The sequence below is a fragment of the Crocodylus porosus genome, unplaced genomic scaffold (assembly GCF_001723895.1).
Source record: "Crocodylus porosus isolate Cpor-Errol unplaced genomic scaffold, CroPor_comp1, whole genome shotgun sequence".
In the NCBI taxonomy this organism is placed as follows: Eukaryota; Metazoa; Chordata; order Crocodylia; family Crocodylidae; genus Crocodylus; species Crocodylus porosus.
The window spans coordinates 41691215-41719172 of record NW_017728947.1 but is presented as its reverse complement, the minus strand read 5'-3'; the positions used below and the strand labels follow the sequence as shown (position 1 = coordinate 41719172).

General features: G+C 42.1%; 1 protein-coding gene across 2 annotated transcripts; it reads left to right on the top strand.

Moving 5' to 3' along the window:
• The first annotated feature begins 2536 nt into the window (after nucleotides 1-2536).
• Nucleotides 2537-27892, top strand: LOC109321547 (astacin-like metalloendopeptidase). Of its 2 annotated transcripts, XM_019552292.1 has the most exons (12): nucleotides 2537-2655; nucleotides 2810-2834; nucleotides 4662-4790; nucleotides 7194-7311; nucleotides 7934-8112; nucleotides 14509-14590; nucleotides 17031-17158; nucleotides 19285-19400; nucleotides 20188-20413; nucleotides 22052-22170; nucleotides 24475-24697; nucleotides 26112-27892. In XM_019552292.1, the coding sequence occupies exons 1-12, from the start codon at nucleotides 2587-2589 to the stop codon at nucleotides 26123-26125; spliced, it is 1428 nt and encodes a 475-aa protein (XP_019407837.1). In that variant the 5' UTR covers nucleotides 2537-2586; the 3' UTR covers nucleotides 26126-27892. The 2 variants fall into 2 exon arrangements, with proteins under 2 accessions (XP_019407837.1, XP_019407838.1); XM_019552293.1 differs by lacking the exon at nucleotides 4662-4790.
• The last annotated feature ends 66 nt before the right edge of the window (nucleotides 27893-27958 follow it).

Genomic DNA, 27958 nt, shown 5'->3' with positions numbered 1-27958 from the left:
CAGTATGCAACTGGATTCAATAAAGCACTATGAAGCACATTCCACAGAATGAATACACAAAAATTCATGGCAGAACTTCAAAGGTACCCTCCTTGATGCACACACAGAATGACTTGGATCGAGGCTTTCCATGGTGGTCTGGTCTTTGTTTCCCATGTTTTGTTGTATAATAATTTTTGCTGCTGGCCACCTGTATCATATTTTCATATGCAGCTGCATAAATGTAATCCTGGGACTCCTTACATCTCTCTTCTCAGTTAGATCTGCAGAAAACTATGTGGAGGGTAGCCTTGGACCTTCTAACTTATTGGGAAGCTCGCTAGCAACCAACAGAACCACCCAATGTGGACTTCTGTACTTGCTGCTGTTGTCAGTGAGTGCATCTACATGTGCACTTTAATGTGCAATAGCTTATTTTACTGTGCATTAAAACCATGTTAATATGCTAATACATAGTAAAAATGGACTACTGCACACTGAGCATCACTAAAAAAGCGTGCACTTTTGCTTCTGCACATTAGGGCAGCCTAATGCACATTTATTTAGTACCTCACATTAGAGCTACTAGATTTAATGCACAGTAGCAAAAGCACGTTAATGAATATGTAGACATGGCCAGTTAGAGGTCTACTGTGTCTGTGTCTCAGTTCTCAGTTTCTTATTGTGTTCTTTGTGAAAAATACCACAATGTAGTTAAATTTGGAACTCACAAAAAGATGTGAATAAGATTAACAGTTTAGTAAGTTTAGACATGCAATTCAAATACATACATATAAGCAACTACTGAAAAATGTCTATTTTTCTCCCTTTTTTGTTTCACTTGGAGTTTGGCCAGGAAAGGACTGAGTTAAAACAGAGGATCAGATCCTTCCCCTATCTAGAAACCTTTTTTAGGGACCATCGTTTGTATTATCTGTTGTAGATCCTAGAATTTCATCTGAATTTCTCCCTCGAAGGCAATGGGAGTTGGTTCTTGATCCTTTCCATGAAAAAGAAACCAGAGGCTTGGCCCACAAACTCAGCAGGTCTTGGTTTATATTGTGCAAAAGCTCTGGAATCACTGTAGTTATGTCACAACTTCCTTACAGCTTAGCTCCAAGGCTAGGTACAGACAGTCAAAAAGCTGAATCAATTCAATCTTTGCAGGTTAGTCTAAACTACATACATTAAACTGATAAGCAAGTGACCAGGCATTCACTTTTGATTCCAGAAATGTAGCCACATGCCTGCAGTGGGTCAGGCTAGAAGCTGGGGAGTGTTAAAGCATGCCTCCCAGCCTGCCAGCCACTGCCAAAGGGAATGGAGGGAAGCTGGGAGGGAAGCCCTCTGAGGCTTTTCATTTCCTCCCTGCTCGAGTGGAGAGGGGGGACATGGCCAGGCCCCACCTGGCCCAGCTGGCTGAGAATGATGGGGGGTTAGGGGTATGAACCTCTACCCTGGCCCACATCGACCCCAGCTGGGGTTTGCCTGGCTGGGGCAGGGTGCTAAGGGGGAAGTCCTCAGAGGTTTCTCCCCCCACTCCCTGCTCAAATGGATATAGGGGGTGTCCAGGCCCTGGCCTGGCTGGATGAGTATGATGGGGTAGGGTTAAAACCCCACCCTGGCCTGCACCAACTCTGGCTGGGTTTTAACTCCCTCCCCCTCCCCCATCAAACTCAGCTGGCTAAGCCAAGGCCTAGGCATGCTCCCCACTTTGCTTCAGTGGTGGGGGAGGGAGTTGAAGCATCTGAGGGCTTCCCTTTTACTCCCCTGCCTCAGCCAGGCAGACCCCAGCTAGGGCCAGTGCAGGCCAGGATGGGAGTTTAATCCACTCCCTGCTCAAGAAGGTGGGGGATAGCCTCTGGCTGGCATCTGGTGCTAGGGTTTCTCCCCAACCCCCTTCTCTGCCAGTCAGAGTAGTGATGTTGCTCCAGCTAGAGAGCAGATAGTGCAGCACAGCCCAAGGTTGCAAAGCATTCTGGGATGCTGGGGGACTATGAGTTAACTTGAACCAGGAAGGGATCTGGGACAGAAGTTCCATAAACTGGTTTGACCTAAATCAGTTAAGTCTGATACTACATCCCACCAGATTTATCTTAAACTGGTTTTGGCCATTTTGAAAGTGGTTTATATACACTGAACTTCTGTTCTGTTATACGGTTAAACTGGTTTCTGATCACTTAAACCGATTTATGTGTAACTTCTGTCCTCCAGTTTTGCAAGGAAGGAAATTATGCAGGTCCCCCCCTGAATTCAGCACACCCACTCACTGCTTAAGATTCCCAGGCCTCACATTGATGATGGGGAAACCTGAAGCAGTTCCTGGGCTCCTTACGGAGTTTAACATGAGTCATCTAAAGGTTATGGTATTTTGTGTCTGATTGCTCCACTTCCTGTGCTTTCTAAAGATAAATAAGATAAATGACAGCTTGGCAACTCTTCTGGGAATTTCTGCAGCTTGTTTGTTCTGTGAAAATACATCATGTTATCCAATTTTGTTACACTTATTAAAACAAAATCTTTCCTATAAAACTTCTCACAAGTAAGCTTGCTAGACCTTTGGGAACAGAACTCCAGAACAGAGAGGACTTGCATAGAAACCTAAGCATGAACTTGATTCTCCTGTCAGCCCTTTTAACAGTTCTCCATAGCTTTGTAGTAGGTAAACCTGTCCAGGTATGTCTAAGCTACCATAGCATTTAAGAACTTGCATCGTTGATGATCAGTCGATCAGTATTTCAGTATGGCAGAGCATCTGCTGTGATTCTGTATATATAAGTTTCTTCTGATGATGATATACGTACTAAAATATGTCCATTCCTTTTTACAGGTGGCCACAAGAAACAATGAAGCAGGTGAGTGTGATTTTGGGTGCTGTAAAAATAATTTAAGGCTTTTAGGGATAAAATTATCCTTTTTTAACCTTCCTCTTTAAGTCCTTTGAGTTGAACTTTCTGTTCTGTTACACAAATTTTGCACTTGTGGAACTTCTATTGATAGAGTTACTCTTGACTTGCACTGGCGTAAGTGAAGGGAGAATAAGAGTGCAAAGGCTGAAGTTTTTAAACATGAGTGGCTTCATTTTCTATAGCCATACTGAAACAGATCAATGAAAGTGATGGCAGAGATTCCAACATACAGATCTTGATTTTACTGGGAGCTGGAATTAGGGACTCCAGACAGTCATGATATTACTAAAACTTTGATATAACTTTAAGCACTCACAGTTCAAAAAAAAAAATGGGCTGTAAAATTTTGTCTTTTCAAAAATAAGTCCCAGCACCAGCACCTACAGGGGTGCGCTGGAATTATAAATTTGTCAGGATCCCACCTCAAACCAGTTTTTTCCCCCACTAATCTATGAATTCACACCATTTGTCTTTTAATCTAATGATTTATGTTGGCATGATAAGGAAATTGTTCAGTTACAGAACATTACTGAGACAGAGCATTTATTTTGGCAAGAAAACCCTCAATGAATAAGACCAGTTTAATAAGAAAACAGAATCTATTAATACTTTTACATAGGACTCCCATCCTGCCTCTCTGGTATTTAGCCAGACTCATTCAGCCTTGATTTAAGTAAGCTCAGCTCCCTTTGACATCAGTGGAAATATCTCTGCTTTCACCAGAGTTGAATTTGCTTCATTTTGTCTACCCTGTCCTTCACTCCCACAGATCACTATTTTTTCTGTTTTGTCTTTTCCATTCTTTCCATTGTCACTTCCTTGTCTGTTGTATACATAATTTTGACACAATAATCAGTAGTTACTGCACATAGCAAATGCAGGACTGGAATGGTAGTGGAGACTAAGAAGGCAGAGCTGAGGAATGTGTCACAATACCCTGTGATGCACTATACCAGGGGTTGTCAACCAGGGGTACTTGGAAAAGTCCTAGGGGGTACACGTGGGTGGGTGGGTGGGGATGGAGTGCCGCCACCCACCACCCTGTGCTGCCACCTCCCAGGAGTAGGGCTGGTGGGGGGGCAGAGAGGGCAGCAGCACCCTTCTGGGGGCCACACAGATGCCACCTGGCCAGCCAGACGTGCAGGAAAGAAGCTCACATGCGGTGCCTGCTGCCACCACCCATCACTCTGTGGTGCCACTGATCTTCATCCGGCTGTGTACCACCCCTCCTCCCCCAGCTCTCTGTACGGCCACGGGGGGTACACTTATTAAAAAAAGGTTGAAAACTCCTGCACTACACATTAACTTGGAGAGTAATGGTGACACAAACTAAGTAAGTACAGTTTCTTTCAGACAGTTTAACAAATCGTTCTGGGTGTCACTGACAACTTTTCTTCAACTCCGCAAGTCCAAAAAAAAAGAACAATGACTTGCATTCTTTACCTTCTTTTATCCTGAAGGGTTTCAAAGTTCTGTCAGCAGATTTATAGTCTGTCAGTGACAAGACAGACCTTCATTGATTAACACTTGTCTCTCCTATAAGTGACATAGATCTAACTTGTCCCAGCGTACTGTTTTATACACTGCACAGGCATTTACTAAATCCTTTTGCAGTTAAGAAAAATACTTTCACATAGGGTGATTTTCAGAGTCACAAAGGGCAGTTAGGTGCCTAACATATGGAAAGCCATTGGGAATTGGTCAACTAACTCCCATTTTTTCCACTAAAAATCACCTTCTCTTTGTCTCATATGTTACTTATTTTATCTGTAGATACAATTCTATATGAGAGTGACATTGTCTTGAGAAGACAGAAACGCAGTGCAATGAACTGTGACTGCTTCTGGCCCAAGTCCCAGGATGGGCTAGTCAAGATTCCAGTTAATGTCTCTTCAGATTTTTGTAAGTTGTTTGGAAATTTACCTTGTGAAATCAGCATTGATTTTCTTCACATCGAATTCTGAAGATTTATTTCATGGTAGTTTTGCACTATGCATCAAAAGTAGTATTAATCAGAGTCAGAATTCATGGATATAATTGCCTTCCAGTAAACAGGTCCTCCTAAGATAATTTGGCTAAAATAGCATACAAGACAATAAAAGGGGTATTTAAATATGTGGTTGCTTGACAGTGGGAGCATCTACACGTGCGTTTTACTGTGGAGTAGACTAATTAGCTGCACAGTAAAGCATCACTGTCTGCACTTGCAGCAGTATTAGGGTTCAGTAAACTAATTAACTCTGCCAGGGGCAGTACTATCTTATGGTGGGGTAATTTACTGGTCTGTAATGCATGTGTAGATGCTGACCACAGGCATAAATTGCATCCAGCCAGCCCAGCCAGCTGGGAGTCTGCTCCAAGTTGGCACTGGATTTATAACCCAGATATATGTTCCAGGCATCCTCAAACCCTCAGACTAACCATGACCTCTCAATTCGATAATAAGCACATGTGGCTTGTAGGACTTACGTTATAGCCTAGGGACTCATATTTATGTTGTTATTTTATCTGGTGGCCCTAGGCTGAGGCTACTGGGGGGGGAGGAGGTCTCATTGGGGCATACTACTGTGTAAAGCCCCAGCGCCAGGGGGCACAACAACAGGGGGTATAAGTCCCCAGCACCAGGGGGCGCAGTAACAGGGTGTGATCAGGAGGTGCAGAGACAGGGGGAAGACCCCAGTGCCAGGAGGCACAGCAACAGGGAGTAGGCAGACCCTAGTACCAGGGAGTGCAATGCCAGGGGTTGCAGTGACAGGGAGTGAGCAGACCTAGTGCCCTAGAGTGCAGGTCAACATTTATATACCATCTGTGAGGCATGGGCCACCATGTAGGGGAGGTTTGGAGCGGTGGATAGCGACCCCTAGCATCAGAGTAGTAAATGGGCAGCCTCCCACCTGAGTAACATCATAATTATTGTTCTATCAAGGCATGGCAGGAAAGAAAGGTGGGTGGGGTAGCCCAGAGACAGAGGGCCAGGCCTACATTAGACAGGCTTGGGGATGGACCCCATCACAGTCATACACATAATATTCATTTCTTGATATTTAACAGTTACAGAACAGATAAAATGCGTGTTCTGTTCCCTCAGTGAATACAGTTGTATCAATATTAATTACGACTCTTGATTAGTTGCTAGAATAAATAGTTTGGACTCACTAGTTTTCGTGAAAAGATCTCAAAGAGCCTTAAAAACAGTAGGACCTGATTATTCTTTCCCTTGGGAAACTACAAAAGAGAAGGATGCAGGGGAAATCTTCTTGAGGTTTCTTCCAAGAGAGGTTTCTTCCTTGATTGTTTTACTGAGATCAGTCAGTTAATTTATGAACCATGCTATAGGTCTGATGCCTTAATCTGGGACAATTTCATAGAAGCTTTGTCTCTAGCCGAGCTCTTCTAACATTATGTGCTTGTCCTGACAGTGTGGTCTTATTGGAGCAGTGCTGCCAGGACTTCACCCATCAGTGACCTCCTTTGGGCTCATTTGTAAAAGTGATCCTCACCTCAAAGGGAAGTAGTATGGAAATGTAATGCCATCCTAGGTCAGGGATAAAAGTTCCGGGGGATCTTTTTGGTGCCGTTTGGGGTCGGAGAAGACGGGTAATATGCATTGCCTTGAGCTGTACAACAGTCCAGCCCCACTTCCTACCTGCAAATCCCTGGACCTGCAAGACACTTCTTTGCAGCAAGAGGGAACATTGTTGGACTAAAATATTAATGTCAATATAGTTAGTTATGGATATTTTGTCCTGATTTTAAAGATGGGGAAAGGAGTGACACAATACTGTTAAAGGACAAATTTTGCTAGATGGTTTTTAATTAAGAGACCCAACATAGGCCTACAACCATAATTAGTCAAATCCATATTTAGGCCATTGAATAAAAATGGTCTAAGCTGCAAGTGTGCTGAACACCTAGTGTTTCAGAAAAATGTAACACCTTTTCTATTTAAATACCTACATATAGAGTCAGGTGTCTAATTTTAGACAACTGTGACTATTTTGGCCTTAACCTCTGTTTCAGTTTCTATATCTTTTTATCAAAAATAATAGTACTAATCTTCCTTTCTCTCACTAACTACACAGGGCTCTTATAAGGCATGGTAATATACTTCAAGACTAAGGATAATTATAATTGCTACCTTTGAAAGTCAAGTCAGTTTAAATATTCCTTAAGCCTTTGCACTTTTTTCAGTTTTACTTGTGTGACAGAAGTGGAAAGATTTACTGGAATGGATTCATACCCAGCATGCTACGTAGAACATACTAAATGAGATTCCATTGATTTATTTCCCCCTTTGCTTCCCAGCTGTGACAGAGAGAGCTTGGATTGTTGAAGCCATGCAGGAGTTCAATACATTGACTTGTGTCCAGTTTGTAAATCGCACAACTGAAAGCAGCTACATAAAAGTTGTACCTGGCAAGAAGTAAGTTGCATCAGTCTGATCATAGAAGCCTGGATCATTTCTTAATTTATTTTTTGTCTTCTTTTTATTTATTTTTCTGTCTTCTTTCCTGATTCACTTAGATTTAAGTAATCCCACTTCTTAACCACCTCCAGGACCCACAGAGCAGTAATCCAGACCTCACACATTTTTTCATATTTTTTTTATTTTGATGGCTGGTTACATGTTTTTGAACCACAGAACTGTATCTTCTTTTTTGCTGCTTGGGGACTGACTCAGGAAACTACTAGTAATAACAATAAACTTGTGATCCAACATGGGATGTTTTCCCTTTTTTTGGCCAACTTTTAGTCAATAATACAATTCTATTAAACGTGTTTTCTGAGAACTCATTGGTCTTAATGTGGACTCAGCTCCTTTACTGTTTTAAAAAATGTAATCTATATCATAGAATCCTGACTTCTCCCCAGTAAAATTCTGGCCTGGTAATTCACAATAACTGGCAGATCTACTATCAGTTATTTACTATGTATTTCCTGTTTTGCTAGGTATTGAGAGGTATTTGGTGGCTAGATAAGAATGACACAGCTCATAAACTTGTTGCATGTAACATCTTAGGTTATTTACTGCATGTTCCTTTCAGCTGCTGGTCTTTCTTTGGAAAGATTGGAGGAGCCCAGACGGTGGCCCTGATGAAAAATGGCTGCATGAGTAAAGGAGCAATTCAGCATGAACTGAACCATGCACTAGGCTTTATACATGAACAGTCCCGAAGTGACAGGGACAACTATGTTAGGATTATGTGGGAATACATTATGGCAGGTATGTCCACCGTGTATGAAGAAACAGTTGGTGGCCTGAGCTGAGGAAGGGCAGGATGGTGGTGGAAGCAATGATGATGACAATTATAACAACTGGCTGAATTTAATCTGTAGGCATTTCTCTGTTTAGGCCTTGTCTATACAATAGCTAGCACCGCAGAATCCACTTGTTGGATGCACAATCTGTTCAACAAGAGGAGTTATATCATCTTCCTAAACAACATAAACTTAAGTCAACATAAGCATATGCTTTTGTTAAGAAAGCTGTGCCTACACTCAAAAGAGTTTTGCTCCTATGACTATACCAGGGAGGGTTTGCATGATCTTTTTTCATGCTCCTAGCCAATACAATGATACCACCAAAACTTTGTAGTGTAGATCTGGTCTCTGTCTGTAACTAATGTGGCAATTCTGAATTATATATCTTAGGGTAGTCAACATACCGCATGGGTGCCACAAGTGCCTCTTTGTGTGGCATGTAATAGGGGAAGTGATAGGGAACAGGGGCAGGGCAGCAAATCAGGCAGAGGAAGGGGATTGGAGTGGCACTTGGAGAGGGTACAGTGGTTAACTTGGGCACTTGCAAAGAAGGCTGGTTCACACTGCTCTGTCTAATCATCTAAAAAAATCTAAAGAGCCATGCCAGCCTCCCCCAATCTTCTGGATTCTTCTTTCCCTCCTCTACCCATTCTTCAGGAAAACTATGTCATTACTCTGTTCTCTCCCACACTTTCAGGTTGTATGCTAACCCTGTTGACAGCAGCTGTCTGCCCCATTTTCCCCTCTGCCACCATGGCAGGGACTCTGTCTACCAATATTCCTCATATGAGTGATGTGTATATCTCCCATTACTGTTTCCTCCATACACAGGTCCTATACTCTGTTTTTACATTCCCACTTCCCCCCATTACCCCATATTTCCATTCCCCCATTAAAATTTGTGTTCTTCCTGGGAAATAAGTCTTCCATGCTAATATATTACAGTCCATTGAATGGGAAGGACAGAGATAAATTAAGAGTGGTTGTTCTGTTGGATGCCATTAATGTCTTCCATCTAATGACTCTTTGTTCTACAGATGGCTACAGAGGTGCTTGAAACTTTGATTTTCCCAGTCAGAGAAAAGAGGTGCCATATGGCTATGGCCCCACTTCCCTTTTTGTTGATCTGATTTTCCCAACATCAGTGAGGCCTTTTGCTGTTGAGGAAATTGGAAAGACTTGAAGGAAGAAAAAGGAGGCCATGAGACAGAACTTATCTATACTGCTTTCATAGAGCTCCTGATTGCAACATTAAGAAGCATGGCTCTACCTACCCGCTTTCGCTCCATATGTGCCCAACCGAAAAATGAGGAGTGCACATAGACCCTAGTAGCTGTAGAGACAGGGTGATTGACCCTGGGATAGGGCGGGGAGACAGCTGGAGGTAGTGCAGGGTTTCCTTGAAGTAAAAGGGGATGGAAGAGAGGAGACTGTCACAGCAGGGGACAGTGGGGAAGAAAATGGATTTCAAGAGCCCTTTTTGTGCAATTACTTCAGCCTGCCAAAGCTACAAGAGTTGCAGTGTTCAAGTAATAGTAATACTAGAAAAACATAGCTAGAAGGGAGCCATGACAAGGAGAATGTCTAATCAAAGCGGGATCATCCCTGTCAAACCATCCTTGACATATTTATCTAATCTGCACTTAACAACATCCAATGATGGAGATTCTGGAAACTCTGTAGGTAATCTGTCCCAGTGCTTGGCCACCATTTAAATAATAATCAGTTTAATTCTTTACATCTTCAATGATTCCAAACAATACATAGTGATTAAGGAGAATGGGAAAGTGAATATCAATGCTGGCAACTATTTCAGAACATGCATTGAGTCTCCTATTGCAGGCACAACTGAAATATATCGGTCTTTCCTGCTGAGTGAAATGTAATCCTTTTATGCTATATTAAACCCTAAAACAATTTGCCCCAATGGTTTTTTTTATTCCCAAACTGCCCTGAGAAAATTTCAATTGTGTTGCCTTTTACTTGATATTACTATAATTATTTGCATGGCAATGTTAGAATTACTTACCACGTAGATGCATGGTACCTAACAGGGAAGTCTGAAGAGGGGGTGGTGGATTGAACGGGTTTACAGTCTAAAATTACACCAAAGATTGTGGACCTCATTTGGATCCAAATCATTTTTGCACTGTGTTGCTCTAGTGACTAAAAATGTAGTGGCTCCTGGTTTCTACAAATGTAAATGAGATCAGGATCAGTGCCTAGGTTATAATGAAAGGACAGCAGATGTGGAGGCAGGAAGGAGGGCACAACTAAGCAAAAGGAGGGCTATAGGCTTGGACATTTTTAAGTAGTGAGAAGTAGATGTAGGTGACTTCACAGGTCTTTACAGGGTATCTTATTTTACTCTTCTTTGGATTATGAAAGTTATAGAGAGAAAGTCGAAGCTGACGAGCTTTGCACAGAGAGTAAATTTTAAGGGGACAGAGAAGGAGAGGAAGACCTTTATATCAAAGGGAACTAGATGGAAAATGCAAAGATTCTGGAGAAAAACGAGAGAAGGGAATGAAAAGACAGGGGAGATGGGAGGCTGAGTCAGTGCAAAGTGCAGGAGTAGTGTGAGCACAGAAGAGATCTAGGCATCTCCAGGATTGCCTGAGACCCTCAAGGTGAGGATGAAGCTACATTTCCATTCAAAGCTTCACAGAGTATATCTCTTCTCACTGCTTGTGTCCCATAGCAACTGTCTTATTAATATTATTGTAGCCATTTCCCAAATGTGAAACAGAGAAAGAAGCAGTCCCTGACCTGAGCAGCTTACAGTCTGAAATGGAAAGCAAATGGCCTGAAAAGCTATAGAAAGTAATACTACATATAAACCGGAAGGGCTCACAGGGATGATTAGCTGCGTCTTGCCCATTCCATTCATTTTATAAATATTGCTATTTTAAGTTAATCTGAAGAAACCTTAAATTTAGCTGTTACCAGCTGGCTCACTTCTAGTAAATTTCCTGGTAGATATGGCTAATTGCCCAACCCTGCTCCCATATACATCAGCTGCAAGGTTCTTACTGGTTCCAGTGGTCCAATATCAGGCCTAGAGATCTCTTCTAATATCCCAGAACTTTCTTCTCCCTTTTCCCCCCCTGGGATTGCAGTAATTTTTTCACCCTGAAGTTCACTTTGGAGGGTTTCCCATTGCTATTTTGTCGCTGTCTACTGCATACACTTAGATATTTGAAACTTAGTTTATTTTTCTCAGTCTTGTTTTGGAAACAAGCCTGGGTTCTGTTTCTTGGCATAGAGCTTTCATTTTAGCTTAAATAAAATGCAGCTTAAGACTAGATTTAACACATGCTTTAGTATTTGGTTGGAATGGAACCTACGTTCTTTTCTCCATCTGTTCATGATATTAAAAGGAGGTGCTGAGCACTCTTTGCAGTGAACATGATATGAAGTTGGGGGTAAACTTTAGCATTTAAAGAAAAAAAAAGTTCTTTTGTATTTGATGCCTCAGATATCCCATCTGTAGAACAAGGGCTAATACTAATACCTCACTGAGGTGAGATTAATTAATGTTTATAAAAAACCCACATTTGTAGAACCTTGGGTGACGTGTATTAGAGAAGATTATCATCTATAATCTCTAGGCTTTTGATGTTCCCAAGTAAAAGTTTAGTGCTGAGGAACTTCAATATCTTCTGGTTACTACATGTAAACACGTTAGAGAGGGGGAAAAAAACTATAGTAAAGTACAGCAGTTTTTCATTTCCTTCTTCAAGTTTTAAAAAAGAGGCAACTGGAAACTCTTATAAATAGATATAAGGCTATAACACGGATGATGAAATAAATGCTGGTAAGAACTTCAAATCTTCAAATTCAATCTTCACCCAACCTCAAAACCATTTTTGCGTTGTGAAAAACCTTGGCTCCTTCTCCCCCCCTTAGTTATTTTTTTATTTTTGAGCTGCCTTTGCATTTCCTGGTTTCCTGGCTGGGACCAGCAATGACATGAAAGGGTAATTTGGTTCTACTCACAAACCCTCCAGCTTAGTTGTGCATATGGAGGAATTTGAATAGCTGAATTTCTGATACATGCCCAAGGCTTTGGTCTACCCCATATGTACCACAGCCTGACAATTTGGCAGCGTATACAGTTTAGAGAGACCTGAATGCATGCCCCATCACTGCTCACTATTTCACCTGCCTGACAGTAGTGCTGGGCTGCATGTTTAGGACCTTTCTGAGCCATCTGTGTTCTGCAGTTGGCAGATTTGGGTGGAGTAGGAAGGGCATGTTTTTTTGGTGATGGTTCCAGGATCAGCAGGGGAGTAGTACGGTCATGGTTTTATGTCTCTGTGCCTTAGCTCTACATCTATAAAACAGACACAGCAGTACTTCTCTATTCCATAAAGGTGATATGAGGATAAACAGAAAAAAAGACTGTTAGAGGCTCAGTTGCTATGGTGATAGGAGCTATCTTGTAACTACCTTGGATGGAAGGAGCATTTCCCTAGGAATCTGTCTAGTGCTGTTACTTTGGGACGGTTGGTCTTGCTGTTGCTTATCTTAATGGAAATCAGTGGGAATCAATGCTAAGCAGGCCCAGCTGGGCCGAGTTAATGAGTGACCACACCTGCCCCTGATCCATGGCTAATGTAACTAACCCAGTTCTCTGCAACCAGACTGGCTGCTGAAAGCACCACTCACCCCTTTTAAACACATTTGCAGACTCAGGCTACAAGCAAACCTTGACACAGCCTCAGTCTGTCTCTGCAAGCCTCTCATTCACAGCTCTCCTGACTTCTGACCTGGCTTTGTCTTTTCCTCACCCTGATCTTGAATCTCCCCTGAAACTCAGCATTGGCTCCACCCTCTCTGATTTCTCTGACATCCTGACTCAGCTTGGTTTCCTTGGTCTTGATCTTGGATTTTCCCTGGAACTCAGAAGTGGTTCTCTTGCCCTTGGCTCCTGACCTCAGTTTATGTCTCAGATTATATTTCTTAGATCTCCTCTCTTGCCTCCCCTGGAACTTGGTCCCACACTCTCTGTTCTACTGGCCCATATCCTAACCTGATGCTCTGGTAACTTGTGCCTCCACCTTACTGACCCCCTCATTGCCCTTGACCCTCCACCTATGCAGGTTTGGCTGCCTCCATCCTGGCTGAACCCTTACATTAAAGACCTCAGGGTTTGCCCATAAGGTATACTTTGGTGTAACTCAAGGATAAACCGTGCCTCCTGCAAACATGCATGAGAGGAGGCATGATTGTGGGATTGCGCGTTAGATCCCATTGGACCTTACCGGTTGTGCAGGGGGAGCCTGCAACTGGGAGCCTTGATCCTGGGCCCCCCTTGCACCAGCCGTAAGGCATGGTGGGATCTGGGTCTGTCACATCCCAGGCTCCCCCTGCACCAACAAGCTCCTGCTGCTGGGAGCCCCTGAACCTCAGTTGAGGGGCTCCCAGCTGCGGGGGCACCCCACATATCCCTGGGTTGGAGAATCACTGCTGCAGCAATCTCCCCAAACTTGGGGTGTGGGAAACCCCTAGAGCAGGAAGAATTGCCCAAGGGGCAATCTCCCTGCCCTGGGGATATGGAGATACTCTGGGGGCTAAAGGATTGCTGAAGGATGATCTACCCCAGGAGTTTCCCACACCCCTGAGTCCTTGGAATCACAACTGCAGAAATCCCTATGACTTGGGGGTTTTACATTGGACATGGTGCACCCCCACGGCTGGGAGCCCCATCACCTGAAGGGGTAAATTCACGTGTTGAAAGAACACTCTGCTATATATGCAAATTAAAGCTCAATAGCAACCACCTATGAAGCCAGTACACGTTTTTGAGGTCTAACTTTATAGCTGGATGGAGCTTTTTATTGTGTGATAGCTACTTTTCATGTGTAACTGGTCTCCAGGTAATTGTGTATTTAACTAGTTAATTGCACAATACCTGCAACATGTAGAGGGGGCCATACATTCAGCTTTGGAGACAAATGCTACTTTTGGACTCAAGTATGCAGATCAGGTTGAAGTCAGTACTGTTTATTGTGTCTAAATAGTGAGATATACCCTAGAAATTGCTCAGATAGACAGAGATTGATGATTAGATTAGTACATGTGCATCAAGGTGTTGATTTTGGCCTCTAGTTCATATAGACTGAAGCCCAAAGTACTTACTTAGCTATAAGGGCCTGATTCAAAACTCACTGGAGTCAGTGGAAAGACTCATGTGGGCTTTAGATGGTTTTGAATAAAAAACATATTCCCGTATTAGGGTTATGATAACAGTTCAAGTTCTCTGCAAACTGCAGCATCACTTTAATAATGTTTTTTTGTTCTTTTGTCATGATCTTATTTTTGTTGATGGAAATATGGCTCTCTTACCTTACAGGGGAGCAAGAGAACTTTGGGAAAGTGAATTCCAATAACCTGGGTCTTCCTTATGACTATTTCTCAGTGATGCACTATGGCGCGTAAGTTGGCCTTTGAGTTTTTCTTGTACAGAAGCAAGAAGAGCTCATGTCTTCTGTTCAGACTTAGGACACAAAGTTGATTTTTATAGGGAATGACTTATGGTATTTACTCTGAATGAGGGGATATGCAGGAGTAAGAAGGAATTTATCCCTTCTACCAGATTTATTTTTAGTAAAGCTAGAAAGGGATAGGGCTGAAAAAGAAAGCAACATTTACTCTCACTTCATTAATGATTCAAATTAAAGGCCTATCTATAGCCATAACTTTACATTTAGCACTACCATGCCTCTGAATTCTGAGCCATCTCTGCTAAGTTCTATAGAGACAGGTCTCTTAATGATATCACTAAGTCATTAAAGCAACAGTACTATGAAAGACAAGGAGGATTCCCCCCTACATAATAAAGATGTTGTGTAGCACCTTTTGAATATCATGCTATCTTTGCTTATGGTTTAATGCCACAGTTTAGCCCTTAACGTGTACACCTCCACCAGGCACCTTCTCCCACATTTCCACTAGCAAAGAGAAAATTTCTGAGCATTTTCTACAGCAAAACAGTAATTAAAATTAAAAAGGCTTGTTTAGCTGAAGGCAAGGAACAGCAAGTATTAGTTTCAAGTACACAAAAAATCAGGAGCTGAGACAGTAACTGCTACTGATTATCTCCAATGGCAAAACAGCTCGTTCTGTTCAACAACTTGTCAGGATGTTGTTGTAGCCATAATTGTTCTGGGAATATGTGAGAACACTGTTTTATCTGATATTTAGCTTGTCTGCTTCTTTCTCAGACTTGTAGAAGGGCACTTTTTTGGATCCGAAAGCCTGATTAAAGTTTTTCCTAACTATACATGTGCTCTGTAGCAGAAAGCCCCCTTTGTACATTTCCCTTCTGGACATTTCCCTTCTTGCCTGCCTCCTCCCCATTTTATGCATTTCTTTTTCCTTCTAAATATTGGCAGAGACCAATACTCATTGTATGGGTGTGGCAAGGCTCAAAGCAAGCCAGAAAGCTGAAGTGGCTTTCTGTAGGATAAACCTACAAACTATCTCTACATATCAATTTAAGCTCAGTGTCACTAAAGAAAACAAAAGAACTAAAATATCCACTTCAAAGACTGTAAATATATCCTGGTGCTAATGACTCATTTACTGTCCCCCAGTTACCTTTGAGCCTCACTATCGCACGTTGCATTTTTATATATTTCTCACAGTGCGTTTTTGTATTCCATCCATCTTATCTTTACCATGGCATTTTATATTTCATATTTTATACTTTTAACCCCTTAAGCAATGTACTCCCTATAGAATGAAGTTACACCCTGTACCATTGTTAAAGCCTGCATTGAAATTGTAATTGTAAAGTGATAAAATCTGCTATATTGGGCAGTCCCTTGAATGAATGTGAGTATAAATGACAAACCAAGTACCTTTGGCTATTAATTAACAATAGACTAGTCAGAGAAACTTACCATTGCAAAACTCTGTTCTACAAGCCATTTTATGCTAATCAAGCCAAGGAACTGATTCTTGGAACTAAGCACCCACTCTATTGACTATTCCTGTAACCCATGACAATACAGCCATTAAGTCAATAAGTCAAGGATGGTCTCCTGAAACTTCAGGTACCAGCAGGCAGGGAACCCTGTGACTAACAGCTGTCATGTACTACTCAAAACCCATGTGGGACAGCGACCTCCGGATTGGGCAGCCAAGTTGATGATGGGGGATCACACAAGTCTGCCAGAAAAGGATAAAAGGCAGTGAAGCGTGACCCTCAGTGGTGCCCTCTCATTGAGCACCTGACCTATCAAGACAGAAGGACAAGCAGGCGACCCCCTTCTGAAGCAGACATCGCCTTGAAGGAAGCTGACCATTGATAGCAGACTCCAGGGCCTCAGATAGATAGATATACTGACACCAGTGCTCTCACAATCACTACAGCATCTACTATACGCTACACTATATGGGTTTAAATGACATGGGTTTGAATGAGTGAGTGGATGTGTGTATGTGTGTGCTTGCTAAGGTGACTGGTACCACTCATAACTCAAATTTTGCATTTATGAGTTTATTGGTAACTTCACATCCTGTCCAATAAATTAGAACTTATGATGATCCCAAGAGTTGGTCCTTTGTGGCCAACAGTTCCAATAAAAGATATCACTCGCTTCCTGCATCATGTGAACAGAATCATTCCAACAAATGGTACCTTTTTCTGTTGTTTCTTATTTTTATTTTTGCCAGGCTCAAGGTTGCTACTTCACTGCTTCTTCTTACATCTCATTTCTGTGAATGTTCTTTGCTTGCCCTCTTCCATTTATTTATGCCATTCAGAATTGTATGTAGATGGTATATTACTGTTTTTTTCACAGTAGCAAAACTTGTATCATTTTAAAAGGAATTTGAACTGGTAATGTTATTTTTCCCCTGTTTCTGAAGCTATGCTTTCTCTAACACCTCTGGGAAAGCAACTATCGTACCAATTCCTGATCCTTCTGTACCCATTGGACAGAGATATGGACTGAGTAACCTGGATGTGGCTAAAATCAATAAGATCTATAACTGCAGTAAGTGCCCCAAGTACTAGACACACATTTTATGCTAATTAATATAATTAGATGCTGCCAGACTTACCCCCAAGAATTCACCTCACCACTTTCTCAAAAGATCCAAAACAGGAAGAAGGCCAGGATGCATTTAGAGCTAGATTGAACCTTGAAGGTCACAAAAGTCATAAATGGTCTATAGGCTTTGTATTGACACTTTTCACAACGGTCATTTTTCATCTGACTGTAATTTTCGAGAGGTGCTGAACCTGTTGTATTGCTCAACATCTTTCTGAGTCACAGAAGCTGCCTCTGAGAATTTCTCTCTTCAGAAAAGCTCCAAAATCTGCAAACATGTGAAATTTCCTCAGCTGTGATTGTGATTTAGAAAGACATTTATCCCTGCTACAGGCCAGTTGTAATTTTCGTCAGTGAGATAATGATCATGGGGCTGCAAACATGGATGTACTTTAGGTTAGCTATAGTGTACATCAAATCTGCAGTTTGAAGGGAATTCCTTGGTTATGGTGTTTTATGTTAGGTACCTTGTTCTTTGTCTACCCATCCCACAGTCATCCCTGTGGTATGTGAGGGTCCAGAAGCACTGGGAGCTGGTAGGAACCCATTGCTCAAGATATTTAAAACAGCATTGATAAAGTGCTAGAAATTCTTCTCTGCTCTGACTCCCAGTGGACGAGCTCATTTAGGGGTGGCCAAACCCCAGCACATGTGCCACAAATGGCATGGGCAGCCCCCGTATGTGGCCAACCGCAGACTGGGGAGAGAACAGAGAACACAGTAACAGACAGGGGAGAGAGCAAAGCAACAGGTCAGGCAAGGGAAGGGGATTAGAGTTGCATTCAAGGAGTGTCCAGTGCTTACCTTGTGGTATGCCTGCCAAAAATATTAGCCCCAACTGAGCTAATTGATCTAGCAGGTACTGGTATTTTACATCTCTAACATCTATGATTCAATCAGTTTCCAGGAAATAGGCAAGAGACATGCTATTATCTTAGCATCAGAATGCCTAAATTTGCTTTAAATTGGATGAGTGAAGCCTTCATGAATACTCCTATAATAATTAATCAAAATAAGTGTTACTACACCTGGGTAACTAAGAACAAAAGTGGGTGCTGAGAGTAGTTTCCTCCCAGTCTTAATTTTACTCTCCTCCTGGAGATCACTAGTCACAAAGAACCCTGTGTAGCAGCTGTGCATGTTGTGAAAATGCTAAGAGTAATTAAACCTCCAGGTTCAGTAAATAGCTGATGAGAGCTAGGAATAAATCACCTTTCAGAGGAAGCACTGAACAGGTGACTTTGTTTTGGGGAGTTGAAAAGACCAAATTAAAAATATCAAGAACCAAATCAAATTAAAGCAAGCACATCAAACCTCCCCACCAAAAAAACACCCCTCAAGAAACAAGTACTCCTCACCAAAAACCAGGAAAGAAAAAATACCAGAAAACAAAAGGTTTCCAAAACAAAGTCTAAACTTTGCTGACTCAAGAGAATAGTGAGAGAGAAAGGAAGAGTGCTATGCCTTTGCCTTTAGGCATTTTGGAAGACACCCAAAAGTCATGGTAATGAAGGACGTGCATGTAAGACATAGACAGACAGACAGACAGACAGAGTCCAGACTTGGAGAGCCAATGAATTAATCTAATAAGGCAGCTCCTCTGTCCCTGCACAGTGCAATGTACTACTACCAGCTCACAATGCTTATCATTGTTTATTTTGCCACATTCTGCATCCCAAGGGTCTGATTCTGCACACACTTGTGCATGTCATTACATTTACCCATGAGAATAGATCTGTGGACTTCCATGGAACTACTTTTTAATTGAAGTTAAACACGTTTGTGAAGGATCAGGGGCTTATTGTATTAAAATGTGTGTGATTCAGTGTGATCTTAATCAAGAAACATCACAATGGCTCACGATTTTCTTTTATTAGCATCATTATTTCACTGACAGTCAATTAATTCTTTCTGTAGGAGAACTCTGACACATTAGTAAATGTGACAATTAATGCTTTTAAAAACATGAGTGACATTAATGAATTGAGATAGCTCTGTCTCCTTTTCCTTTTGAACAAGATTCTTCTGCACCTCTCATTTTCCTCAGAACTGTTTTGTTCTTCCTTCAGATCGCTGTAGCAGTGTACTTCCTAATGCTAATGGCACCTTCTCCTCTGCCAACTACCCATCTCCATACCCAGACAATAGCAATTGCCTCTGGCTCATACGAATTCCACAGAACAAGGTGACTTTTAGGAAAAAGGATGTTCATGTATTATTCTTGTATCATCATCATCAATGGACCAGGATCTTACTGCTTCAGGAGCTATGTGAACACAAGACAAAAATAGCAGTTTCTGCATTTATATCATTATGTATCATATATTATGTCAAATAATAGTAAGAGTGATTAAACATTGGAACAAACTGACAAAGCAAGTGGTGTATTTTCCATCTTTTGATGTCTTCAGACTAGACGTCATTCTGGAAGATATGCCTTAACTAAACATATGGTATTTGGCTCAATACAGCTGCAAATAGATGAAAATGTAATAATATAATTTGGATGGCATTTTTATAAAGATCCAGCTAGATGATCTAATGGTTGGTTCTGTGAGAGGGAATCACTAAGGCAGAACTGAAGAGTTGCAGAGTTGTGGAAAAGAGGCTGGCAGCTGATGAAAACTAGACCAGAAGTAAAATGGATTCAAGGGCAGTATTGCTGGAGGCAGGTAAGGGAAGATGACCATGGAAGGACTAGCAAGATGAAAGAGGCATCAGTGAAAAGAAGAACAGGAAAATAAAGGATAATAAGTGGGGATGGTGGCAAAGGGAAAAAACAGCAGAGCAAAAGGTTTACTCATCTGAATAAGGACTGTGAGAGGAGCTCAGGGTTTAAGGAAGATCCTTTCTAAAACAGATTCACAGGAAAACCTCCATGTAGATAGGAGATTTGGTTCAGGGTTAAATGAGAATAAAAAAGAGCAGGTGTCAGGGAAGATTTTAATTTTCTGGATTTTTTTCCTCTTCAGGTTTTCCTGCAGTTTCAGGAATTTAGCCTTCAGTCTTCCCCACACTGTGCTTTGGACTACATCCGCATTTATGATGGAAGCAGCAGAAACGCCCAGATCTTGCTGGACAAGTATTGTGGGGTGGCTCCATTACCAGCACTGGTGGCTTCTGGACACATGATGCTTATAGAGTTTGTGAGTGATATGGCTATTGCAGGAACTGGTTTCACAGCCTCCTATAGTCATGGTGAGGACAGCTCCTCATTTACAGAGCTTGCTTGGCAAACACTCCTGAGAACTTAACATTTTGTGCAAGTTTGCAAGAATACACCCATCCTAATGCTGTAATCTTTCCATGTCCTTTTTACCACACATAGCAACTGTTTAAACCTGGTGGCTTTTAGATTGGGAAATGAAAAATAGAGTTTTCCATGGCCTTCTGACCAACAACCTTTATATCCTACTCGTGTCCATTTGGGGATCTGTGAATCCTTGCTGGGGTCTCTAAGAGTAATTTGTTGTAAATTCAAGGAACTGAACAACAGTAGATGACAGAAAAAGTATGGGGTGAACAGAAGCTGTAGAACACTATAAGGCCTAGTGACTCCTCTTTGCTGTGATCCCAGACCTGAGCGGAGGCCACTCAGAAACGCACAGGTGCTGCAGGAAATGGTTTTAGTCCTTCACCATGCCCCTATGTAGTACTGGAGGGCACTGTGCCTCTAGGCAATAAATCTTTCCATTGAGATGTGAAAGCACAGTTCCAGCCACATGTAAGTGCTAGAAGGTCCCATGACACTTTTTATAAGTAAAAAAAAAGTCCACAATTTTTTGGTAAATTTCAGTGGATATAAGAACTAAGGTAATTTAGTCTGGAGAAAAGACTGATGAAGGCAATTACAGAGCGGTGAAGATAGCCTTTTCTCTATGGCTTTAGGGCACATGTGACTAGGAGCAATGGACTTAAGCTGCAGCAGAGAAATATAGGTCTGTGATTAGGACAAACTTTCTGACTATGAGAAGTAGTCAAACATTGGAACAGGCTACCTAGAGTAGTTGTGGAATCTCCATCCTTGGAAATGTTCAAGAACAAGGTAGACAGACACTTGGCTGGGAGAGTTTAGTTGGTATGATCCTGCCTTGAGCTGGGGGCTGGACTTGATCAGTGGTTCTCAACATTTTCTTGTGCCAGGACCCATTTGTAAATATTGATGGCCAGACCTAGTGCCCCTTACTCCTGACCCACTGCCTGCCACCCCAGCCCCCCAGTGTGTGGGTAAGGGGTGGGGGGCATGGGGGCCCCACAAGCGGCCCCTTGTAGGCTGAAACTGCTAGGCATCAAGGGAAAAGCCACAGATTCCCAAGGTTTTTCTCCTTTAAATATTAATTTTTAAAGTTTGTTTGTGACCCTTTCATATATTCTTATGACCCACATTTGGGTTGTGACCCACAAGTTGAGAAATGCTGGGCCAGAGGACCTTTTTAGGTCCCTTTTAGTTCTACTTTCCTGTGATCCTATTGACTCTTATAATTTTCATGTTGTGAAACTCAAATCTTTAGTAATATTGCAATGTGCAGTTGGAGGTGGCTGCATTTTATGTGTGGATGAACTGATTGCTGGACATAATTCTTTCTCCAGTACAGTTGCATGTGACCCCTCTTTTCCATAGGAAATACATTGCCTATGTTCTCAGCTCTTTTAATGCAATTACAGGTATAGGTGTTAGCCATAGGAATAAGCTGCCTAAAAGTAATCTTTCAGTGGATACATTTCCTCTTTTCCCTATCACAGAATATGAAGGAATATAAATAGTTGTATTTCTTCTTGCTCTCAATATGTTATCTTGACATTATCTCTGTATGGATCTCTTTCTTTTTCCCTTAGTGAAATGTGGAGGTACTTTTACAAATGCATATGGGGTCATTACTTCTCCAAACTACCCCAACAAATATCCGAAAAACCAGGACTGTTTTTGGATTGTCGGTGCACCTCCAGGATACCAGGTGAGGTATGGGTGGGCTAGTTTATTGGCTCCAGCAATGCTCATTAAATAGGTGTTTTATTGCACAGGCTGGGGCATTAAAGGCAGCTACAAAACTGGATATTGGATATGCATTTACCATATTGGCTTTGGGCAGTCTTTTAACTTTACTGAGCCTGATAACTTGGTTAAGGGCTAGGCTGCTTCATCCAGTAATGCTCATTGACTAGTTATCTTTTTGCACTACTCAGCTTATTTAGTCTAGAGAAGAGAAGACTGGAGGCGGGGGGGAAGATTTAATAACAGCCTTCAGCTACCTGAAGTGTGGTTACAAAGAGGATGGAGCTAGACTATTCTCAGTGGCAGATGACAGAACAAGGAGCAATGGTCTCAAGTTGTAGCAAGGGAAGGTTAGGTTAGATATTAGGAAAAACTTTTCCACGTAAGAGGGTAGTAAAGCACAGAAACAGGTTACCCAGAGAGGTTGTGGAGTCTCTATTCTTGGAGGTTTTTAAGGCTTGGTTAGACAAAACTTTAGCTGGGATGATATAGTTGGGGAGGGTCCTGTTTTGAGCATGGGGTTGGACTAGGTGACCCCCTGAGATCCCTTCCAGCCCTCATTTTTCTATGATTCTATGATTACAAGAAGGACTATTCTACTACATTTTGGCCACATCTACATGAGACACTGACTGCGCAGTCATTACTGTGTAGTCATTTAGTACTTGAATATACAAGTACTAAACAACAGTGCAGTAACGAGTAACTGCTCAGTCGCACTGAGGAATGACTTTTTTGTGATTCTGACTGCTCAGTAGCTTGTGGCTACTGGAGATAATATAGCCCATGTAACTGGAAATATATATAATATATAATAATAACTGGAGATAATATTGTTATATTATTAATAATATAATACAATAACTGGAGATAATGTAGCTCATGCAACTGGAAGTAATATAGCTCTACTTGCTTCCCTGCTGAATTAAAAATCAGTCCTGCCCTAATGCAGGATGTAGCAGGATGGAGTCCTGTGGTCGCTGTGCTGCCCCTAGGTCCCCTCTCTGTACCGTGCCAAGCATGCTCCAAGCACCCTCAGAATCTCGCCCGCCACATCTTTGATCTTCTAAATTATAGGGGGGCTGCCCTTTGTCCTCTTGGCTATGGTTCCTGCGGCGTGCTGGACTAGTGTTCGGTACGGTTGTTCAGGTACACCCCCGCCTCATGGGCTATGCGTGGCTCCAACCACCCCTGTACCACGCCCCAAACCTCGCTGATGGACCGGACATTTGTCTGTCTCTCTTGCTCACTCTCTCTCTGGGGCCTTTCCATTGCCCATTGCCTCTCTGGGCCTTCTCGCTGCCCACCCTTTGGGGCTGGGGCTCCCACACTGTCATGGTTCCTATATGAGGCCTCCTCCATCCCCTTATAGCCTCACCCAGTCCTCCGGTGTAAACAACAAACACAAAACACAAGCCTTCACATTATAACTTAAATTCAGGCCTCACGGCTAAAACATCCTCTGAGCCATACCACAAGTGCTCCCTCTCTCACCCGTATCACCAGCTGCACCCACATTCAGGCTTTTCCCTTTCTTCACTCAGGGCAGAGCTCCTTCTCCTTTGGTCACAGGCAGGGGCCTCTCCTGGCCTCCACCTATGGCTTATATAAGGGCCAGGCCCTGTCCCCTGCCTGTCAGCTGACCATGCAGGTGTTGGCTACTTGCTTCCCCTGGTTGCTCTGGCGACCAACACCTGAGCCATGGTCCTGGCTCACCTAGTAGCAGGCATGTTAGTGCCCTGCTACCCAGGAGATTAACCAAATGGCTCAAGGGTGCCTCCCACCCCTTGCCACCTGCAGTCCAAATGACTTTTGAGTTCAGCGAACACAAAATGCTATTACTACTAATAATTTGCATTGTAGTACAACCTACAGTCTAACTCAGAGGGTACTATTGCAAGCACAGTGAAAGACAGCTTTTGTACCAAAGAATTTAGAGGTGGACTCTGTTCCTATCACAATTCTAATGCCCCCTTGTTCAAATCCTGAAAAATTTATGAATGCTCCTACTTTTGTAATTTGCCATCAGCTTGCCTCTAAGACCAAATCACTAAAAAGCAGCAAAGTGGAGAAGAACCCACTTACCTTTTGCATTAATGTATTTTTTTGGGACTCCAGCATGGAATTGCACTTTGGTTCCTAAATCCACTTACTCATATTGTAGGTGGAATGGGATACGGTCCTTAGAGTTTAGATATGCAAGACAGGCAAAGGGTAGGGGAAAGGATATAAGATGCAGGCAAAGTTTCTGTTGTAATTTTTACAGATATTTCTAAAAGTGGTTTTCTTTGAGTTGGAAGATATTGATGAATGCCGGTATGACTACTTGGTCATTCACAATGGAAGCCGGCCCACATCCCCCGCTGTTGGCCCATACTGTGGGACAATGAAGATCCCAGAATTTACCTCTACTGAAAATTTTGTCCTGGTAGAATTTCACAGTGATATAGTTTGGGTGTTTCATGGATTCATGATTAATTACACTTTTGGTAAGTACTATTGCAAGCATGAAGTGGTGCTGGGGAATATTAATAAAAGTGAGAGACTAGTTAGCTTTGGGTTAAGGTCCAAATCCCTTTGATTTTGAAGAGACATATATGCCTAAATAACCCTGAAGGCCTGGGCGTAAGTTGCTATTATTTATTGATCTATGCAGCAGTATAAATTTGCATGGTGCATTACAGACAAATAAAAGTCAATATTCCTATCTTAAAGACCTTCAGTCTAAGGCTGTCAGAGTTAAACAAGTAATTACAACATACCAGTCACTGCTGGGGTTGTCCAGATGAACGCAGGGCAGAAGTGAAAGCTATGAGACAGGTTTTCAAGAGTTCAGCAAGCTGGCTAATGAGCACTTTTAAAAACCTGGCCACAAGGACATGTGTATAGAATAGTCTTAGCCCAGGCTCCTACATATGTTGTTGCCCAAACTATCTTCTCAACATCAACACCCAAAACCCTTAGATCTGTGATTATTTGTGCTTTGGAGTCATGTTGCTTGCACAGTTGGGTTAAAGCCTAACTGTATTTCAGCTTGGGATAAAGTACGTTTTGGTGAGGAAGCAAGGAATAGACAGTAACTTGAATGCTTATAGTGTTCCCATGCTTCCCTGAGGGCAGGAATGGCCTCTTGGAGTGTTGTGACCCCAAAAAATTAAGGGAGATAATCCCAGACAGGGAAGAATGCAGAACCAGTGAGGAAACAGAAACATGAGGATTTGCTGTGGAATTACAAATACTCCAGGTCACTTGAGGGTTGATAACCTGGTCTAGCCATACAGTGTAGACAAATCCTTCTTAGGAATTGCTGGATGCTGAGGACTTGAGAAAACCAATATAAACACAAACTGATCTTTATTGCAAATCTGTTCTGGAGCTTGTTTAAAAATCTGTCCCTAAATAAAGATGAAAGAAAAAGTGGTAACAAATGCTGCTGGGCAAAGAGATATAAGGAGATATGGATGTTAGGTTTTGATGATTCCATAGCTTTTTGTCTGTTTGTGTTTAGAAATACATATTGTATTGGAAGACAAGTTCAGCACTTCATAGAAAAACTGTGTTTGGAGGAGAGACTTTGATTTATATGAGAGTTAGGTGCAAAAATACTTTTGGGGATCTGAGCCTCTGTACCTACATCACTTTTGAAAATGAAACTGAGACTCCTAAGTCAGTTAGGCATTACAACACTGAATGAAGCAATTGCTAAACTAGGCCCAAGAAGCTCATACAAAGCCTATTGACATGCACTGGCCTTAGTGGGTTTGAAATCAAGTACTAAGTGCCCTTGGTTTCTGGCAGCACAAGCTGAATCTTCAGGAGGTATTGTGGAGTACTAGCTCTGTTCCAGGTATAACATAGTTTAGACCAGAATGCAAGATCCAAGCACATTTTGTCTTTTTGCAGTTATGCCATCATGAAGAAAACTGTAGAAGAAAAAGCTGCTTCTTCCCCAGTGTCAGGAAGAAAGACAAGACTCCTCCGGAGAACATAGATTCTTCTCACCCTTCATCATTAGCCTGAAATATTGTTTTTTCTATGCACTGGTTAATTTTCACTATCAGCATGAATGTTTCATTATCTAAGTCTACAGTTGACTCGTTACTGGGAAAGTGACGGGGGTCATGGGGCAGGATTGGAGTGTCCCTGCATTCTACCTTTTCCTGGCTGCCAGAGTGTCTCCTCTGGGCCTTAAGTCACTGGGTGCAATATAGTAGCCCTAGGGTGAAGACTGGGCAGGTGGTGTCGGGGTGTAGTCTCTCATTTTATCACAACAGATATTTCCCTAGACTAAAGAGTGCTCAACCTGCTGAGTCATTAACAACATCATTATGGTCTGCAGCACATTGCCTTTTCTGCAATGAAAAGCAATTAAGTTTGAAAGATCCCCTCAAACATTGCAATGGAAAAATATTCCATTTTGCAATATTACTACCAGAAGATAGATTTAAGATGAATCAGTTTTTTCAAGTACTTCCTGGATGGCCCAAGGAACATCTTCTCTTTTAGATTTTATTATTTAGAACATAGGTTGTTCTCATTATTTGATCATCTCTTTGCTTCTACACACCCTTTTAATAATTTATTCTGTATTAAAATCCTGCAAGTGTCAACAGCACTAAGCAGGATAGAAATCAAATCATTCAGGTGCACACAAAGTCATGTTAATTAATACAAGAGCACGGTAGGGCGCCATCCTAGTGCCTCCCTTCCTAGCACAGCTTGGTCCCACAGGCATCCACACCTTGTAGTTTCCTTTGGTTTCTGGCAATAATTTGGGCACAGTTCACAATCTTTGAGGTTGTAACCCCTGCTTGGTGTCTAGGTATGAGAACAAAGTTGACAAGTAGACAGAAGAGCTAGCTTCTCCCCCCACCCCACTTGGGCCATCCAGGAAGTACTTGTCTGCTGCTCCTTCACATATCCATTTCCTTGAAGGGATCTTTTATGGAACAGGGTTATCTAACCTGTAACCATGTCATAATCCCTTAAGGAGACCATGATGGGAAGTGACTCTGCTAATGTGTGTGTTAAGCTTCTGAGCATGTCTAGTCAGGGTTAGATTCTGGCTCCTGTTCCCACCTCTTTTTGCTTCTGCAGCAGCACATATCAAAACTGGATTAACAAACTTCCTGGATATTCTCTTGGTCCAAAACCCTTGTAGAGTGTGAATTATATGGTGGTTGTAGTATAAAGGACATGTCTGAAGCGTGGTCTGGGGAAAATGGCATGTGGCTTGGAACTTGCAGCCTTTAGTTGAGATGTGGTGACAGGATAGGAGGTGTAAGAGGGAATAATGGCCTTTAATGGCATCACAGATTCATTCTGGTATTACATGAAGCCTATAACAGGGTAATTAAAGGAGAAGAGCTGTATCTAAGATCTCAGCATAGTAGGAACCCTAAGAGGCTGTGACTATTACTGGGGGTGGTTTCTTCAGCCTACAGCTTGGAAAGAAGTTTAAAGAAGTTGACTGATAGGCCAAGTAATGTTCCTAGAAAACAGCCAGATGGCTGGGTAAGGTGTCCCATGGACGGGAATGTTTGTTTAATCTCATAGGCCATGTTCAGATGAGTGAGCACATGCCTGCTGCAGCATCTTAACGCAGTTTGAGATGCTACAGGAGGCACACCATGAATGAAAAAAATGTTCCCTGTGCTGCATATTTGTAGTGCAGACTCTATATTTGAAACTGGAAAATCCCAGTATCAAAAAAGAACACCCTGGAAAAAAGCAGCACAGAGTGCTCTCTG